At 40.8% G+C, this 13,318-nt stretch overlaps 1 protein-coding gene and 1 long non-coding RNA gene across 2 annotated transcripts; one reads left to right on the forward strand and one right to left on the reverse strand.

Moving 5' to 3' along the window:
- Positions 1 to 1,071: 1,071 nt before the first annotated feature.
- On the reverse strand, positions 1,072 to 13,109 carry E2F8 (E2F transcription factor 8). The gene is made up of 13 exons (XM_036383884.1): positions 13,028 to 13,109; positions 11,420 to 11,695; positions 10,945 to 11,101; positions 9,202 to 9,507; positions 8,418 to 8,579; positions 6,876 to 7,013; positions 6,356 to 6,565; positions 5,741 to 5,825; positions 5,003 to 5,486; positions 3,904 to 4,122; positions 2,933 to 3,062; positions 2,522 to 2,838; positions 1,072 to 1,808 (listed from the first exon to the last, which is right to left on the reverse strand). Exons 1-13 carry the CDS (start codon positions 13,064 to 13,066, stop codon positions 1,635 to 1,637), a joined length of 2,697 nt encoding a protein of 898 aa, XP_036239777.1. The 5' UTR covers positions 13,067 to 13,109; the 3' UTR covers positions 1,072 to 1,634.
- On the forward strand, positions 3,512 to 8,887 carry LOC118687136 (uncharacterized). The gene is made up of 2 exons (XR_004980300.2): positions 3,512 to 3,932; positions 4,644 to 8,887. It is a non-coding gene; the product is annotated as an uncharacterized LOC118687136 (long non-coding RNA).
- Positions 13,110 to 13,318: the final 209 nt, after the last annotated feature.

Below are 13,318 nucleotides of genomic sequence, written 5' to 3' on the forward strand. Positions count from 1 at the left end.
GGCTGCCAGACAGGGGACAGGAGACCCTTGGAGCTGAGAAAGCAGCAGCTTTCAGCCTGCAAAACCAGCACACAGGAAGAAAAGTGCTGGTGAAAAAGCAACTGCAGTGTGTCAGGAGCCAAGGGACACTGGGCAGAAAGTCAGAAAACATGCTCAGCTTTCCAAAATATGCTCAGCTTTCTCAGCACCATGTGTGACAAGACCATTTCACCAAGCCTAAATACTGTAGTTTCTTAGTCTGTCAGCTGTGGTGCTCAGAAATGAAAGGGTGGTTTGTTTCTGCTGAGTAAAGCAAGTTTCTAAAACCTTTACCTTTGTATTTCCAGAATGAAGTTGAGAGCAGGTGTAAGGAAGATCAGTTATTGTGTTGGAAAAGAAAAATCTACTCAGTGCTCTAGTGAGAATTCTTCCCTCTTCCAGCTTTTATTCTTCTTTCCCCCTCATTTAGGAATATTTCAATAGTGAAATATTCTGTCAGGTGTATTTTATATTAGAACTTTGCATTATTAAAGAGCAGACGAGTTTGGGTTTTTTTTTGTTTTACTGTGGTAGCTGTTTTAATATTTTTTTTGTGCAGTCCAAGCCTGAATCTTGGGCTTTGCTGCCATTTCTTCTATCCCAGGTTGGTCTACCAGGCACATTTCACCTGGGAAGGCAGATACACTGTATTTTTATTCAATGTGTCAGCTATTACTTGTTATCTGAGTGTGAACTGTATGAAGAGTCATCTTCCTCCTTCAGTGTATGAGAGACACTGCTGACCATATTTAAATTCAAGTGGTTTGATTGAACCTATTTAAAACTTCTGTGACATTTGGACACACGTTCCTGTGTGACTGACTTGATGTTCTGACTTGTTTTTAGGAGTTGTAATATCTACTGATAAGAGTTCAGAAGTTACACTCAGTTACATAATTCACTTTTTCACAAAACACCATTCCCCCCTTCTTCAGAACACAGCAACCCCTGCCTGACAAAAAAAGAATTAAGAGATGCCAGTGAATATGCAACATATGCATATGCAATGTGTAACTTAGGTAATCTAATCTGATCAAACAGAAAAAGTCACTGTAGAGTTTTATGTAAGTTTAATCTGAACAAATCAATTTAAAAATACAGTATAAATAATTCTTAACTTATATAAAAATGATTAAGAAAATTTGGGAGTTTTTTTTGTGCTTCTTACTAACTTTACAAAAGAGCATTATTAAACACAGAAGCAAAACATTTTACCTGTAGCCTTTTTGCTAAGACATAAAATATTTACACACTCACAGTACTTTTTTTTTTTTGGTGCAAAATATGTACTGACTGATAGACTGTACCTTTCTGTACAAAGACAATTTCAGCTTACTTTGCATAGAAGAAATCAACACACACTCACGAAAAATCCCACTAGATACATAACTTTGCTGTTAAAATACTTCAGGTAAGCCTTTTGGAAAAATTCATTAGGCATTAACTTTCTCCTTAAGAGTCAGTTTTATTTTCTAAAGCATCAATTAAGGCTATTCCAGCATTGAGGTCATGGCAATACATGTCCAAACCATTGTCCATCATACAATGCCAGATGTGTGCAGTGTGTTACCAGCAATTTTGCCTGCTAACACAATCAGAAATTCCCTATCCCAAAATTAGTCTTCTGAAACTTCAAGTTTTCGTTGAGGAATATATAAAGTTCCTTGAGAGGTTCTCTGGGTACCATCTGAGTTTGCAGATAGTGCAGGTTCTGTGTTTGGCCCTCCTGGTGTGCGGAAAAAATTCTCTGTAACTGCCTGAGGCTCCTGAGGTTCCTTTGGCTGAAGGAACTGAAGAGAAAAGACAAAGTTACTTTCATTTATGGGGGAATAAAAAGAAAATTCTACTACTTCTAAATTTCTGCAGGATATTAGCAAACTTTTTTTTCCCTTGAAATTTAAAAACTGAACGTTTTACTGAGAAGGATATACCTGCATTCCTTTATATATATATATTATTACATAAAAATACAGTTTTTCTAAACCCCTTCTTTTTTAACACAAACAGATATTAGGCAATACAGTATTACATAAAATACACAGAGAAACTTCCTGTGGGGGGAGGAAATACCTACAATCCTGTAGAGTCCTATCCTATTAAATGAATAGCTATTATGAAACACAAGAACTTGAGGGTAGAGTAGGGAAGTAACAAGAAGGATAGAAAATAACAAAGGAACAATTTTTTAATAAGTACAATAGCAGTTTGTGATTATTAAAATATCTCTCAGATATGTAAAATCCTCCCTCTAAAACAGTTGTTTGTTCACATCTTGTCATCTTCCAGCTGGCTCCACTTCCACCACAAATAAGTCATTTATCTTCCTTGCTAACCTCTCATTTCTACTGTACTTAGGCTGGCCTTCACTGCTAGCTCTTTTTGGGCAGTGCTGATTTCTAAAGATCAAAAAGAAATGTTTATTTATAAATTTTACCTGCTGTAAGGGACTGCACTGCACTTCCCACTCATCCCACCATGGTGGAGTTGCAATGTTTTAACTCACCTTCCCTTCTTGCACATTTGTGCTCCCTGAGCTATGGCTGATATTTTCTGATTGGGAAGAGACTGGCACGTGCTGTAGAGGGGGATTTGCAGGAACTTGCACACCAGCAGGTATTAGTCCTATGTGTTGCAGCATAAAGTTGAGAGCTGAAGAGCTTGGGTTTGGGGCAGAGCTGGTACTGCTCGAATTGAGGCAGGAGTTGCTCAGTACAGGTGCAGCAGCTATGGAATTTGGTGACAGCATTATGTTCAAGGGTGTTATATGAAAAGCAGGAATATTGACTGTCTTCAGTTCTGAGGCTGGCATTGGAATGACACCTGGAACAGAAACATCAAGTGTTGAAAGGAATCAGGACAAGCTGGCCCTGGCCCCTTGAGCTGGCCCCCTGTGCCTGCCTCCCTGAACACTCACCAGTGATGGGAGAGCTGTAGGCTGTGTGCTGCAGAGAACACACCCCAGCCTTCTCTTTAGTGGAGCACTCTGCCTTGTTGCCATGGGTGCAGTGAGTCAGAGGAATAAGATAACCAGATGGAAAAAAAGTCTGAGAAAGAAAGAGACAGCACGCCTTTAGCCCAAACATGTCATAAACAAACCCCAAAAGTCTTCTCCAAAACTGCAACCCTCCCTTGCCTTGTTCTTATTCTTTATCCTCCATGTCCCCAGGATGCCATATCCCATGCCTGTACTACTCTCTGTCTGAAAAGAGACAACACACTCAAGGACATGCTCTTTCAATTAAAACCACTCAGAAGTCAGCAGGCTCCATTTCCAGCTGATACTCTTGGTGGGGAACTGGAATTCCACCTGGGATTAACACAGTGCAATTTGACCAGATGGAAAAGAAACCCTGATACTGAATGCTATTTTTCCAGAAGAAACATTCTGGACCCAGTAAATCATCACATCACCTCATTTTTGGATTGTACTTTTCGTAAAACAAATATTGGATAACAAAACTTTTATATTTACATATTCTGTTTTTGTCAACAGAACTGTTCAGGTTCTCTACAGCAATCAGTCTTAACTGATTGCAGAATACTGAATTTTACTGATGAAGAGAGTTTCATGTGATTCTGTTTCAAAGCATTTGACAGTAAGTATATGCAAAGAAAGGATGGGGGAGGTAAGGGATCTCAATATTGCCCTCAGCTCCTTAGTGTGACCTTCATTCCAATGGAAGCCTGAAAGCCTCTTTATGTCCTCTCTTTTGTGTACTCAATGCAGAAACAGAAATCCTACATTCCTACAAAATAAGATTTTAACAGCACACCAAAATGAATTCAGCCAAAGACAACCTATGTAGGTGTAGTTCGTTGTAGTTTTGTTTCTTTTGCAGAGACTCCAAGTAGTGTTTTCCCAGGGAATGGCAAGACAAATCTTACCTCAGGAGCAGGAATGGCAAATGCCACAGGTATGTCTTGTTTTGTTTTGATTTTATCTTCATCTTCTGGAATATTTTCTTTTGTACATTGGTCACAGCACCTTGCAATGTTTTGATCTACTGTTTTGGTTTCATTCTGTCTCTCTTCCTGGACATTGTCTATTTCATGATTAGTTTGTGAGCTATTGGAAGGTGGTTTTTCATTCTTAGTGGATTCTCCCTTTGAAGAAAGCACATACAAAAAGAAAGGCAGGTGTTGTAAGGCTTAACAATGTCAATTAGAGCCCTACAACAATAGTTACATATTCTTAAAAACTGGAAAGAAAGCTTTTTACTTCCTCCTCATTCCCAAGTTTGTACTTTAAAAGTTTCTGGTCACTAGGACAGCCAGGTCCATGTTATCACATCTTGTTTCTTCCCAGCTGGTGGATGTTGGATAGCATGTGCTGTCATAACACACCCATAACATATGATGACTGTTTCAGCAAGCCGAATTTACAGCAGATTTATAATTTACAGAGATGCTAAAATAATCAGCAACTGAGGAGTAGAAAGCAATCCAGCCCCAATCTCTCCATATACATCAAGTTTATCTGAACTTCTTATTCTCTTCATGTGCTGTTCTATTATGCCTACAACAAACCAACACTGGGTGGGAATATTTAGACGGCATCAGGATTTTGGGACGTTCCCTGTCCAGTGACTTTCATACATCCACTTTCCCTCCTAACACCTCTAAAGCCAAGAATGGATGCCAGCAAGTTTACAGAATCCTAGAATTCAAGGGACCTTGAAGATCTCTCGCTTCCAACCTTGCTCTCAACCTGTCCTACTCCAAAATCACGTATCAGTAAGTAAGTTTTGACATAGTGTTTTGTGAGCTGCTTTATTTTCACTACACCTGTACACTTTGTCTTCTTAGATACAAACCCCAGCCCCCTCAAACATCAGCAGGCATAGCAAATGAAACACCATCTCTTCAAGCCTGATGTTATTTACAACGCCTACACTCACTGGCAGGCTCCTTCATCACTTTGAAAATGAGTAGGTGGCAACATCACTAAGCCATAAAATGGCATTTTAAAACTAATTTAACTTACCAAAGAAGTATCAAGGCTTTCCTCATCGCTTTTACGCCTTTTAATTAAATTACTCTCTGGTAGTGCTTGTGATCTTTTAAGGCATCGCTGAGATGAAGTTTCTGATTTCATTTCAGGTCTTTCTTCAGCTGCCAAGGATTTTGTAGGCTCATCCTGACCTCTCTGAGTGTCCCCTTCCTCAGTGGTCATTATATTTAATATTTTTGAATTATTACTCTTAATTCCAGTTACGTTAGCACATGGCAGAGGCTGCAACATGAAGCCTGGGCTGTAGGTTGTCACCGTGTGGGCTTGGGAAGGGTGCAGATAGATTGCATATGAAACCCCAGACTGAGGATGAGGTAGGATGACTGGTGACACAGAGCTGTGGCTTGCAGGGCACACCCCGAGGGGCTGGCTCAGAGCTGGCTGCTGAGAGGGCTCAGGCTTGGGGACAGCCTCAGGCGAGGACAGGGCACATTTCATTTGCATCTCTTCTGCTGTCCTTCAGCAAAAAACAAAACAAAAAAATCCCAAATGTGTTTTAATTCCTTCATGCAGAAATTAATGTTCTGACAAATTATCTTCTGTAATATAAAGAGTTAACATAAACCTGTACTTCTCAATCCACTAAAGAGAAAACAAATGAAAAACTAGCCTGCAGCAGTACTCAAGGTTACTGGTTTTTGCAGGCTATTGCCCTACTCAAACTGAGCATAACTTTAACTTGTTCTCACCTGTAAACTTGTGCAAACTTACTTGGCTTGTCCTTCCAGCTGATGTTTGGTGATTGCTGGAAACTGAGCTATTGTATTTGGGAAAACTGGTAAACTTTGATAAGTACCTGGTTGGAAGAGAAGAACACCAAATCAAAACAGTGAGTTCATCAATTCAAAGTAAAAATTTAACTTTAACTTGAGGAGACTGCATTATGTAATGTAACATTTAATGAGATAACTTATCCTCAAACTCAGCACAGATTTGATTTGGTCAAATGGACATCAGCTTACAGTAAACAAATTTTAAAGGCCCCAGAGAGGATCCCAAGCAAGAACATGAACACGGCCAGGTAATTTTCTGGCCATGTTTTGGAATACAGAACTGCTTAGATAGTATGATCCAAAGCAGAGTTTCTACAACAAAGAAGGTTCAGAGAAGATCCAATATTCAGTGATTCTAGACAAACAGAAAGTCTGTAGCCATTCCTGCATTTTTGACAGCTCTTAAGATGATTTTTTTGAAAGGAGGCACCACCCACACATCTACGTGTCCTGTGAGAAGAGGGCAAGCCCAAATATTTAATGCAATACTACATCTGACTTAAAAACAAAGAAAATGAAGTCTCTAAAAGAAAAATGATTAAAAGATATGTACTGGCACTTATTTTAACTGGGCTGGTTGGAGCAGACTGGATCTTCCTTCTGTCATTCTCTATACTCTTAACTAATTTGATTAGAGATGAATGCCGAGTGAAGTTTTGCTTTCCTTTTGAAGGAAAAAGGGCTTTTGAGCACTGCTCTTTGGAAGTGATGGATTCTGAAATAGGTGGGGAACAGGTTGTAGAAGTTGCTTCAAGTTTTATATCTGGAAAACAGGAAAAAGAAGAAAATATGTATCATATGCAGATTCAGTAATTAAAAGCAATTATTTGAGCCTGGCTGATAATTGTTGAAGTACCAACAGCAGCAAACATGGAAATTCAAGAATCTCAATAGCTGAACATCCACTGTGTGCAAATAGATACTGGTGGCTGTGCTGATAAGGACAGTGATGTGACTAGTAAAAGATTTTCTGCTTAGTTATTCTGTCTTTTGGTCAAAAATTTCTAGTAGAGAAAATGAAAAAAACAATCAATATCATCAGCAGAACAAAAGGAAATTACACATACACCTACCCTGAGTATTTGGCAAGACCTCAGGTCCTGTCCACTTGAATGCTGGTTTTCTACCTCTCTCCTCTGTAACGTGAACTTTTTTGATAAGCTTAAGGCTGCTGAGAACATTTGCAATGTCATAAAGTCTTCTAATTTTGGCTGAAATAAAAGAAATAAATGGAAAGTGTAGCAACTGCAATTAACAAGTAGCATGTATCAGAAAAGAAATGTTGTAACACCCTTTAAGCAGCTAAAAGGAAAAAGCTTTTAGAACAATCAAAAGAACAGTTTTGTGGAACAGGTATTTATAGAATGAAATAATATTGTGATACAAAGTTTACATGTAAAACAGAAGACATAGATACAGAGCTAGAAGACACTGCAAAGTTTATTATACTAAATATGGAAAAAAGAATGCTTTCAGAACAAGTCAGTTTCTGTGCAATGATCAAACCTACACAAATTCTGTAGTAAATATAAGTAGATTAAGAGGCAGGTACACACATGCAACGGCAAACATGGGAACTAGAGGGCAGAGACACATTAAAATCCAACAGTATAACCATCCTGCATATCTTCCCTGTCTCTAGGTTGAGCTATTAGGGAAAAGTTTCAGGTAAAAGTCAAACTTCAAGTGAATTCTAGAGCAGAGTGAATGTGCTTAGGTCATGGAATTTTTTGCTTCGTAACCAAGACGTGGTAAAACATGAGATTTATACTTGAAATACAAGTAGACAGATGGCACATCCTGAAAATGCTTTTATTGTGAGACAGGCTCTTCTTATGGAAGAATAAAAGCAAGCAATAACCCTACTGAGTAGCCACCCACCATCTCTGTGTTGCTGTGAGGCAGTGGAAAGGAAATAATGAACTGAAATCAGCAAGGATCAGTATTCACATAGACACGATTCCACAAAAAAACCCCTCAAAACCAAAACAAAAAATAACCCAAACAAGCAAAGGAATCTGAGAATTGAGGAAGAATTTTCACTGAAACCCACAACTATCCCTCAAAAGCAGCACAATTTTAATTATTATATGTCTACTGACCTAGACCTAGAAATACCATTCATTTGAATGGAGAGGAAGAGGAAGAAGTGTGCAGGGAACTGAGAGAAGGGTAAAAGAGTGAAGAAATAATTGGCAGTTAGAGCAAAGGGTTTCACTTCCTCTGACACACAAGTTGGTCACAGGACTTTTACAGAATTTCTTTAGATTTCTACCAAATTAGTTATGGGGCCAGAACACAGATTTTGCATGATTCTGGGGCATCTTTGGTGAAATTATGCTGAAAACTTTGACAGGCTGCTTGAGGAAAGAGAAATTGTTCCTAATATGGAGGATTGTGACAATACTTCTGGAGGGAGGATTTAATGGACTTTTCCTCTCAGGTGGGCATTATGCATCAATAGCCACACAAAAATTATAAACTGCAGAAGGTGTTTGGTGAGTTTTTGGAGGCTCAAATAAACATTTGTGGCAGGAAAAATAAGACCGTATTTTTCCTTATATGAAATAGTACTGGGATAATTCATTTAGCTTACACTTGGCTGTTGTACTTACTTTTAAACTTGCTTTTATCTAAGTCTTCTAACTGATCTTCTCCAATCAGGATTTTAGCAGCAACTTCAAGGCTCACTATTTGAGGTGTTGATACAAGAAACAGCATCACAAATTTCTGACTCATCACTCGTAAGGACTTGTATTTCCTGCCATTCACTGATGCTGCAGCAGACAGGAAAAAGGATTAAAGTATTCAGGGACACACCAGCTACAAACACAAACAGTGAAGAAATTTGTCAGTAATAATAACTGTAAGAATAACAGAGACTAGGGCCAATGCTGACTCCAGAATCATGTTTCTACGTGACAAGAAACAGATGACTGGGTGGATACCAAGTCTAACTACAAAGAAGAGACAGTGATGTATCCCACATATACATTTCTCATTGCCTGACAACTTGTATTCTTAAAGATGCTTAACCCTTAATTAAAATTTCTTCCATGAATTAAAGCTAAATTAATAAAACAAATTGAGTAATTTATGTTTCAAGTTTCTATAACATTCAGTAGTAACTTCTGGTTTCTATAACAATTCAGTGGTAATGGCAATTGAATTATACGTTGGTGTATTTGATAATTTCACCTGATGTAGAAACAAATTACAAGAACTGAATGAATAAGACAAAGTGAAAGAGTGCAGAGCACTTTTCCTCACTACAAACAGTTGTGGTGCCTTTGGGGCAGCACCACCTCAGAAAAAAAAAAGGAAGGCTAATAAATGTTTTCTTCCCCCATGTTCATAGAAATTTATAATATTATTCTTGTAATTATAGAGAATTATTACCAGCACGAAATTCCACTCCTGGGAGCTCGACAAAAGACATTTCTGACTGCTCACTTGAGCCAAAAGAACTTGCCATTTCTTCATTCCTTTCACCATCAGGATCAAATTCATGCTCGTACTCTCTTCTCTTGATCATCTGGATTTGCTGTATGTATTTGTTCTCTTCCCCCACCTTTTTCAGGGCCTGCAGGGTCTGGGGCAGGTTGTGGCGCCCGTGCCAGACGTATCTGTTCCTGGCCAGGCGGCTCACCATGTGCAGGCTCTCCAGCACGTTCACAATGTCATAGATGCGCCTGCGCTCCACATCTGCAGGGGAAAGGTGAACCTGACAGCTCTGCCATGCAACGCATCTGCCCTCGTGCATAACCTGCAGCACAGACTCCTGTCCTTCCTCTTGGGATACTTCCAAAGCATTTTTGCCAATTCCACAGCATAAACTGAAAATAGCCCTCCCAGGTTTGCCAGCAAGGAAAACAAATCTTGCTTCATATATGCAAGGACTTGCTGTTCCAGAGTTATACTTGGCTTTTAGCATTTCTTAAGAAATAAAATTTACTGTTGCCAGAAGAGCCATTACATGGGTTTCAATCCAGCTTTAGAAGAAACAGAGCATTTTTAATTATTCACTGCATTGATTCTAGATTGTGTCCTAAAATAACCTTAGAAACTCATGGTAGGAAACTGTTTTATAACTTCTTTTTACATGTCATTTTATTAGCACACTCTTCTGTTGTGTTGTGAGGGTCTCCAGGACAAGGTGAGAGATGAATCTGACTCCAAATTCCTTAGAAGGCTGATTTATTATTATATATTATATTATATTATAACTATACACTAAAATTCTACTAAACTATAGAGAAAAGAATACATCAGAAGGCTAGACAATAATGAATAATAAAAACCCATGACTGACCAGAGCGTCCAACACAGCTGGACTGGGACTGGTCATTAAATTAAAACAATTCTCCAAATCACATTCCAAAGCAACAAAACAGGGAGAAGCTGAAGCTTCCCAGCTTCCCAGGAGAAGAAATCCTGGCGAAGGGATTTTTCATAAAATATCACGGTGACATTCTTCTGTTCTCATTTGTCTGATAAATTCTTGGTTTTGACCAGACATTTCCTAAAATATATGTCCTTTTGTACAAAGTATACAAAAATGTAAATCATACAGCTTTTAAAATTTTAAAACTATTATCCATATATAAGCTGTAGAATACTGTAACTCCATAACTTTTTTTGATTTTAAAAAAACTTTCAGCTTGATCTTGGAAACGTGGACTCTGCAGAAATTATTGGTGCAACATAAAAAATAGTGATATAGAATGAGAAAGTTAATATACCATCAAGAACAGAAAGAAGATTCTTGCTTTGATGTCATGATCGGACAGGAAGGTGTGGGCTGAGCTTGAGAAATGCTAGTTCCTGCTGCAAAAATCTAACCACTAATCTTAGGTATCATCTCTGAATTTAAAAACCTGCAACTGGTTATTTGTGGTATAAGCACTAATTTAGATGTTCAATATGAAACAGAATTCAGAATTTCTCAGTTCAATTCACTGAGGAAACATCAGCATTCTAAAAGAATTGCTCTGGGAATTAGCAGTTTAAAACTGGGTTTAAATAAATTTGAGATCAGAGTAAGCATCCAAAATTGTATGGAGCAAAAATATACTAACATAAATGGCAGCTTATAGGCAAATTTGCATGAAGAAATATTTAATAGGATGAACACCAACTTACGTAGCTCTTCAGTGACTTCATCAAGGCAAATGTAACTTTTCTGTGAAGGGCTGGGGTAATCAGGATACCGAGCTAAGAATTTATGACACAGTAATCCCAGACTTTTCTCTTTCCGACTTGGCTGAGATTTTTCATATTCATCCCCCAATAAGTGCTCCTACATGGGAATAAGGAAAAGAGATTGTGAGGTTTTTGACACTATGTAAGCATAGATATTTAACAGCTTCACAGTGAGCACTGTCAAAGGGCCAGTGTTCTCTCTTTGTCCTCAGCAGCTGTGAAATAAAACCAGAACACTACCTGTTGAATGTAGCTAGTCAATATCATTACTTATATTTGGTAAATGCTCCAAAAGCAAAACTTTAAAAAAAGATATGCTGTGTCAATGTATAATTTTTATACTGAATAAACAGCCTTCAGCTAACTTAACAAAAGAAAAAAAAAAAAAAGATAAAACAAAGACTTTTCAACATACCTGCAAACAGTGTTTTGTCTGTAGGACCTCACTTGAACTGTCTGACAGTTGCCTTCTCTGTTCTCTGCTCCTAATCTCAGGACTGGCTGCACTAATCAGCATTTTCAGGTTGGAAGTAGGTGTCCAGGGATCTGCTGGAGGGGTTTCCTTCGGTTTTGGGGGTGTGGTTAGAGGCTGACAGTCAGGCTGTCTCTCTGTCAGTACCAACTGTGAGGTAGACGCTTGTTTCAAAGGGGTTTTCAGGACATTTTTGCATGGCTCAGAATGCTCATTTTCCTACATACCAATGAAAAGAACAATGGTGATGTTAAAGCCCAGGTGTACCATGACCCATGTATCAATAATAGTCAAAGGGGGATACAGATCCATCGTGTTTTTTGGGTAGCTCCAAGTCAAGGGTTCCAGTCCTACTCTGAACCAATAAGTCCCTTCCCTGAAACCATTTCTGTGCCTGTAGCTTAAGGCTCGGGTGCCCTGGCATTTATTCCTCGGGTGATTTTCCTTTTCCTTCCTCTGAGGCAAATACAATCAGAACATACGTTAATGCATAGCAGAGAGCTATAAATAATAGCTGAAACATGTAATGACCCGGGAGCGGGTGTGATGTTGCTTATAAATTCTTATTGAGCTAAATAGACACCAGCCTGCGTGTCAGGGAACACTTATCTTTGTTATAACATAATTAATTATATATATATATAATATATATATATATGTATATATATATAAATAATTATAATTATAATATAATCCCCTCAACTCCGGCGACCAGCCCGGTATTTGTAGTCACGGAACTGTTGGCTAACAAGCTCCTAACTTTTACAGTGAACTTTAACAAGCTCCTAACAAACTTCGGAGCGGAGTAAGGGGTGGAATGTGATCGCGGGGTTTGCCGAGACAGAACATGAGAGGATGAAGACGGGAAAGCGAAGGGAAGGGGTGCCCGGGCGGGCTGGATCGGGACCGATCCGCTTCCCTGATCCGCTTCCCGGTCCTTTCCCTCCTATTCCTCCTTTACTTTTCGCGCCGCGTCTCCGCGCATGCGCAGTCGGCCCCGCAAAGCCCTCCAAGAAATGGGTCTGCGGTCTGTGGTGGCCCCGGAGCTCCTTTCGGGGTCCCGGAGCCCCTTTCGGGGCGGTGCCCGGGGCTCCGGGCAGGCTGGCCAGCCTGGAATTGTGAGGGAAGCGGGCTCGGTGCAGCGCCGCCCCACCTCCGCGGGACCCTCTCCCAATCGCAGCTTCTCCGTCTGGGCACCACAGAATGCCCAAGACAAACGCGCTCTGAACATCACTATCCCTGCTCCTCCACACACACCTTCCGTAAAGGGAAAAACAGAGAGGAGAGGACAGCCAGGAGGAAGAAGTTCTTCACGGACACCGTGGATAAAGGTCGTGAGAGATGAAGTTTCAGGAGCTCTTGTTGAGAACAGAAATTAAAGCGAAGGTAAAACACGCTCGGTTTCTGCCATCCCGCGGTTTCTACGCGCGATCATTCCGACCGAAGCGGTTTCACCCCCAGCCGGGCGGAGCGCGGGCAGCGGGGCTGTCACCGCCCCGCGGGAAGCGGCGGCCCCGGGGGGCGGCTGCTCTCGCTCACCGGAGGAATTACCTTGTCGCCGGCCCCCATCTCCCCGCCCGCCGGCCGCATTCTCCCGCCGCCTCAGGAGGCGACACCCGCCGCTCCCGCCGCGCCGCTCCGCATTGCAGGTCCCGCCGGCTCTGCAGGGCGGGAGGAGGGAGGGAGGCACTGGATAGGGGCCCTGCGCCGGGCCGGTTCCCGCTGCCCTCCGCGGCCGCCGGGCTCGTCCCGCCGCCTCCCGGCCCGGCCCGCGCGCGCCCGCCCGCCGCCCAACGGCCCCAGCCCCGCCCCGCCCCGCCCGCCGCGGCCTAGCACCGCCCA

The sequence above is a fragment of the Molothrus ater genome, chromosome 6 (assembly GCF_012460135.2).
Source record: "Molothrus ater isolate BHLD 08-10-18 breed brown headed cowbird chromosome 6, BPBGC_Mater_1.1, whole genome shotgun sequence".
In the NCBI taxonomy this organism is placed as follows: Eukaryota; Metazoa; Chordata; class Aves; order Passeriformes; family Icteridae; genus Molothrus; species Molothrus ater.

Coding starts and splice junctions, on each gene's coding strand:
- E2F8 (XM_036383884.1), bottom strand. CDS start 13,066: ATGCGGCCGGCGGGCGGGGAGATGGGGGCCGGCGACAAG. Junction 7,014..8,417: donor AGATAAAAGCAAGTTTAAAA/GTAAGTACAACA, acceptor CTTTTATTTCAG/CCAAAATTAGAAGACTTTAT. Junction 2,839..2,932: donor CTACAGCTCTCCCATCACTG/GTGAGTGTTCAG, acceptor TTTCTGTTCCAG/GTGTCATTCCAATGCCAGCC.